The 6,739-nt window shown below is 40.6% G+C and overlaps 1 protein-coding gene across 1 annotated transcript; it reads left to right on the top strand.

The window, feature by feature from the left end:
* Nucleotides 1-877: 877 nt before the first annotated feature.
* On the top strand, nt 878-6,493 carry LOC139455581 (ovomucoid-like). Its single transcript, XM_071237131.1, has 5 exons — nt 878-994; nt 1,980-2,109; nt 4,805-5,011; nt 6,083-6,163; nt 6,409-6,493. Exons 1-4 carry the CDS (start codon nt 958-960, stop codon nt 6,153-6,155), a joined length of 447 nt encoding a protein of 148 aa, XP_071093232.1. The 5' UTR covers nt 878-957; the 3' UTR covers nt 6,156-6,163; nt 6,409-6,493.
* The last annotated feature ends 246 nt before the right edge of the window (nt 6,494-6,739 follow it).

The raw sequence follows: 6,739 nt of genomic DNA, 5'->3' as shown, positions 1-6,739 counted from the left end.
TACAACGTCTTGCCTTGCCAGTACAATCACCACACTCATCAGAGACTTGGCACAGGACCTCCGAAAGTAATGGCGTTGAATCCCATTTCTTTTGACCAGACGTCTCACTTCTTCTGCTTATCGTCGAGTTGGGGCATTGATGCCTGTGGTGGGCATACACAATATTGACTGACATTCTGAAGGATTGAAGGGTGGTTCTATCCATCCATCCATCCAATTTCACAGTCAACAACTGTTTCAGTCTTATCATAGCCAGGGCACGGGTGGCCCAGTCGTCCTAGGCGCCGCGATTCGCTGTCCCTTGGGCACGCCAGAGACCTATGATTGTGGGTTCGAATCCCGGTTCGCCCCGATTATGTTTCTAGGTTTGTCAGCACCACACCCGTGCTCGTGGTAAACGTCTGAGACCTGCATCACTTCGGGCTTTCCTCACAAATTAAGCTGACACGCCGTGATTTGAGTGGAATACTGTTAAAGGCGGAGTGTCTAAGGAAACATACGGTGACGTGCATGGTATGGCCGCTTGGAAGGAAGACCTCCATGGACTTTTAATAAAAAAGTATTACAGGAAACCTTTCTATCATGCTCATGCCTCTATGTAAATGATTATGGCTTTTCTTACGAAATACTCTGGTCATATTTTTTTCAAGCAGAAGGAGGCAGAAGTTTTTACTTACAAAAATTATGGGGGAGGTTTGGACATTGAGAAAAATCCGAACCCCTCTCATGTGTTTAGATCCTAAACAATCCTTTACGATCTTATAATGTCAACACATTAGGGATTGAAAATAGATCTGTAACAAAATGATAAGTCCAAACCCAAGATAATTCTGAGCCAGATGGCAGAGTACAGAGATACTCGGACACACCTTAAATATCTGCGAATAATAGTAGTCACAGTAAGGTGTGTTCTGTCTTTCTGACTCGGTTACGTGTCCGACTGTGTATTTTTCAATTATGCTGCGAGTAGCTGTTGTATTGGCGGTTCTGTCCGGTAAGTTTACCATTTTTTCAAGGCAACCAAGCACATCTGTATTTTGGTGGCATAAATGCCCGGCCTAATCGATGTTGCAATATTGATGATGGCATTGTTCATGTTTCGTTTTTGCTTTAAAACGTTTGGACTTTGTTATTTAAGTTTAATTTGTTGCTCCCTTTACATGTTTTTCTCTTCGAACATTGAACGCTTTGCGAAAAAGTGGTCATGATCCCCAGTTGTATTATCCACAACCATACCAACTCCGGATCCAGTAGTGACTTGTATACAATCGTTGTACAGATAAGTAAAAATTTGAACTCTTGCTTATATGGAACGCTGGGGTTTTATTATGCTGAGCTTTCGCTGTAAATACATAATTACACTCAAAGGTCTCATACACTCTTGTGATTCCTAATTTGAGGGCGGCACGGGTGGCCCAGTCGTTTAAGGCGCCGCGATTCGCTGTGCAGAGTTGCGTCCCTTGGGCACGCCAGAAACCTATGATTGTGGGTTCGAATCCTGGTTCGCCCCGATTATGTTTCTAGGTTTGTCAGCACCGTGCTCGTGGATTTCACCGAAGTGGTAAACATCGAAGACTTGCATCACTTCGAAGTTTCCTCCCACATTAAGCTGACACGCCTTGATATAACTGGAAAAAGCGGCGTTACACACAACTCTCTCACTCACTTACCTAAATTGAGCATCAGTAGTGAACTGTTGTTGTTTGTCTGCGAAACACGTAATAACTAAACAACGAGACTTCTAAACATGTAAACGCTGTCATCACTTAGCAGATTGTTTTTGTTTAACGCCTTACTCAGCAATATTCCAGCTATATGACGGCGGTCTGTAAATAATCGAGTCTTGAAATAAAGAAAAAGAGCAAAGCGGATCGGGTGATTCTGGCGCAGTCAGGCTGGTCATTCCTCTTCTTCTTCTTCTTCTTCTTCTTCTTCTTCTTATTATTATTATTATTAAACCCATGCCATGTTTCTTTCAGTTTCCTCCGCCCAGTTTTTCAACAACTGGTTCGGCAGCCAGTTCACCTGCCGTATCTACCAACACAGGGACTGCTCCACATACGATATACACGAGGAATGTGGAACTGATGGGGTCACGTACAAGAACAGGTACGTCACACATCTGACCGAGAGCTTCTATTTTGCTCCTCAGGTTAGATGCGTAGAGAAGTGTCTCACTGACTCGGTCAAGGGTGAACTCAGCCATAGCTCATATAGTCACGCCCGTGGACATGCAAGTCATTGATGTAGTCACTAACACATGCATATACAAGTCATTGGTGTAGTCACACACACATGCATATACAAGTCATTGATGTAGTCACACACACATGGATATACAAGTCCTTGATGTTGTCACACACTCACTGATATACAAGTCATTGATGTAGTCACACCCGTGGACATACAAGTCATTGATGTGGTCACAAAGACATGCATATACAAGTCATTGATGTAGTCATGCACACATGGATATACAAGTCATTGATGTTGTCATGCACACATGGATATACAAGTCATTGATGTTGTCACACACTCACTGATATACAAGTCATTGATGTTGTCACACACACATGGATATACAAGTCATTGATGTTGTCACACACACATGGATATACAAGTCATTGATGTTGTCACACACTCACTGATATACAAGACATTGATGTTGTCGAACACACACATGGATATACAAGTCATTGATGTTGTCACACGCACATGGATATACAAGTCATTGATGTTGTCGAACACACACATGGATATAGATGTCATTGAGGTAATTGAAATACATATGAAGAGGTATGTTTTTAATGTTGTCACATACGCAAGAACGTGTAAATAATGGACATAGTCACATATGAACAGGTGGGCCACACGCACGAGTGTGCAGTTTATTGAAATACATATGAAGAGGTATGTTTTTAATGCAGTCACATACGCCAGAACGTGTAAATAATTGACATAGTCACATATGAACAGGGAAGTAATTGATGTAGTCACACACGTGAACAGGCAAGTCATAGATGTAGTCTCACATATGAACAGTGTCATCGAGTCATGAAACTATCCCTGTCACGGTCTAGTGACCGCACCGCTACCCTCGCCTTGGCTGTTCAGGAGAGATTGTCCAAGTATACATACCTATTTCAGGATCTTGTGTCTTTAGGCTTTGTTAGATTTTCTTAGTAAGTGATTGCGGGGCACTCTGGATTTAGTACTGACTTATTGAGGTGGTAATGAGCGCTAAACGTATTAGCTAAGGGTTTTCATACGTCGTACTACAAATCCGTGGATTACAAACCTTCCTGTGATTGTCTAGCCTTTGGGGAATTTTATTATTTCCTTGCTCAGACAAAGTTGCAGGGTCTTTAGTATATTTGACCCGTTTGATATTCAGACGTTCTCGTCTATTTTATGGTCCAAGTGACCTTTTAGGGATAGGCCCTCTGTGTTTATTTCCCGCTATTTAACCAAGCCTAGGTTATTCATTCATTACAGGGTCGTGTTAAGCAACTCAGGTTTTAATTGTTCACTGCCGTCAACGTACCTGGTCAATAACTTGTCAAAGTGGTGTTTTGGCTATTCGCAGTTCATTACTGTAATACACTTGCTTGACTAATCAGCTTGTGTATTTGCTCCGATTTATTTAATCAGGGATCATTGTCAGTATAGATTAGGTTTTTGACTCTATATATTGTCATCTATTGATACAATTAGCTTCTAGTAATAAACATGTGAACCTATTACCAAGTTTTCATTATTCTTGTTAAATAACACCCCTGATCATTGGAGCACAGCTCCGTGACAAACAGGGAAGTCATTGATGAGGTCACACGCATGAACAGGCATGCCATTGATGTTGTCTAACATATGAAGAGGGAAGACATTGATATAGTCAGACACATGAACGGGGAAGTCATAGATGTAACCACAACTATGAACTTGGAAGTCATTGATGTTGTCTAACATATGAAGAGGGAAGACATTGATATAGTCAGACACATGAACGGGGAAGTCATAGATGTAATCACAACTTTGAACTTGGAAGTCATTGATGTTGTCTAACATACGAAGAGGGAAGACATTGATATAGTCAGACACATGAACGGGGAAGTCATAGATGTAATCACAACTTTGAACTTGGAAGTCATTGATGTTGTCTAACATACGAAGAGGGAAGACATTGATATAGTCAGACACATGAACGGGGAAGTCATAGATGTAATCACAACTATGAACTTGGAAGTCATAGATGTTGTCTAACATATGAAGAGGGAAGTCATAGATGTTGTCTAACATATGAAGAGGGAAGTCATAGATGTTGTCTAACATATGAAGAGGGAAGTCATAGATGTTGTCTAACATATGAAGAGGAAAGTCATAGATGTAATCACAACTATGAACAGGCAAGTCATTGATGTTGTCTAACATATGAAGAGGGAAGTCATTGATATAGTCAGACACATGAACGGGGAAGTCATAGAGGTAATCACAACTATGAACAGGCAAGTCATTGATATTATCATATATATGAACAGGCATGTATTTGATACAGTCACACACATGAACAGATATGTATCTAATGCAGTCACACGTGAACAGGGGCCATTCGTAACTCTATCACTTATCATGATTACAGTTTACTTCCCCATAAACCTATAATGAATCATCATGAACACATCCACTATCAGATAACATTACTGTAGAATACCAACTGTGCACATTGAAATTCAAATGCAAGAATTGTAGGCGTTTAGTTTACCCTAACAGTTTGACATCATAACACGTGGTCATGTGTATTTTACAGATGTGACTTTACCAAGGCTCGCTGTCAAGACAGCGTCATCGACGTAGCCTACTACGGTGCCTGTGACAACCGCACCATAACAGGGGGCCCAGTGCTCTCTGGGGAAGAGGCTGTTCTGGACTTCTTCTGTCTGGAGATCTCCCACGAAGACTGCCCCGCTGATAAAGATGAAGTTTGTGGAACAGACAAAGTCACCTACGACAACTTGTAAGAGTTGTATTTTGTCAAGCTTATATTTATCATCCAAAACTGGCTCCCACAGGAGATATCACTGCAATGAAATTGCATCACAATATTTTGCAGACCATTGGTTACCATGACGTCAAAATCAAATGACATCTCAAATGGCTCTGCTACTGAAGCTGTTAGCAGTACTGTTTAGACTTAAGACTCTGCTTATTACTGTCTACAAACTGAAAAAGGTGGAAGAATGATGTTGGATGATAAAAAAACTCACTCTCGTGTCTTGTGAGATGAAATATATCAACTCTCGTTTTCCACTTTTATCAACTTGTGTTGATATATTTGATATCAAAAGACACTCGGGTGAGATTCTCTATATACTGAACAAATAAAGTAAGAGATCATGAATATTTTACGGGACTTATTTCGTAGTGAAGGCTAAGCACACAGTTTTATAAAGTAATATTTCCTTACCTATTCATGATCCCTAACTTATTTTGGTCAGCATATATTAATATCATAAGGCAATAATAATAGTGAGTTTTGTCATATTCTCTTTAAATGATGAAAGTAACGAAGGGTTAATCAAGGATTGTAAGATGAACTTGAGACGTTGGCATCACTACAATACGGCGTGTTCCTACTTTCTTCCATCAGTGTAGACCCGTGAAGATCCGGGGTAGAATTTGGAATTTCAGCAACCCATGCTTGCCATAAAAGGCGACTATGTTTTTCGTAAGAGGCCACTAACGGGATCGGTTGGTCAGGCTCGCTGACTTGGTTGATGCATGTCATCGATCCCAATTGCGAGGATCGATGCTCATGATGTCAATCAATGGTTTGTCTGGTCCAGACTCGATTATTTACAGACCACCGTCACATGGCTGGAATATTGCTGAGCGCGGCGTTAAACAACTAACAATCCAAGCAAATCCACCAGAGTAATACTATATCATCCTATATATGATTTTGTAATTGAAAACATAATGTGACAGTAAAACTGCAAGGAACAGTGCCTATTTTAGAAACTTCTTTTCACATAGAAAATACCTGTTAAAAGAAGGATTTCATCAGGTGCATTATTATGACTTTCAGCTGTGAATATGAGAAGGCAAAATGCACCCACAGGGATCTTCATGTTATGACCTTCGGAACATGCCCTGTCTAAACACTTACGTAAGTATAAGGGTGAGTGAGTGAGTAGGGCTCTACGCCATAAAAACAACAACCTTTAGCTCTTCAGGTGGACGTTATACCCACCGACAAAAAAATCCAAGCGTGTGTTAATATTTGAGAGGAACGCTAACTGTAATGCTGACCTGCCTCACGTTCGTGGGTTAAAACTCTTAAAATCTTGTAAGAGGCATCGATAAACTGAATCTCATTGTAAGTTTTACGTGTTACCATCATTTGTGTTTCAGATTGCGTGATCAGCATGGGATAGAACAAGTGCTAACACATACCACTTGTAATTTTGAAACATGAAATAAATAAAATCCAAACAAAGTGTGAAGTCCGTCAGTCATCTCTTCCTATGGAGCCAGCTAAAATCAATATAATTATAAACACCCATTCTGCGAAACAAACTGAAGACAAACTGACTGGCGAACAAAACTTCGTCATCAGATGAAAAATTGACTTTTCTTTGCATATCTTTGTAACGGGTGCCAGCAGTGGGGCCGGATACGCTCACCCCTGACCAACACCTGGTATCATCACTTGTTGATAGTGTTTTTCAGTACATGCTCATGG

Source organism: Haliotis cracherodii, unplaced genomic scaffold, assembly GCF_022045235.1.
Source record: "Haliotis cracherodii isolate W230 unplaced genomic scaffold, xgHalCrac1.p SCAF_11, whole genome shotgun sequence".
Lineage (NCBI taxonomy): Eukaryota > Metazoa > Mollusca > Gastropoda > Lepetellida > Haliotidae > Haliotis > Haliotis cracherodii.
The sequence above is the reverse complement of the archived record's forward strand: the minus strand, read 5'-3'. Positions and strand labels throughout refer to the sequence as shown.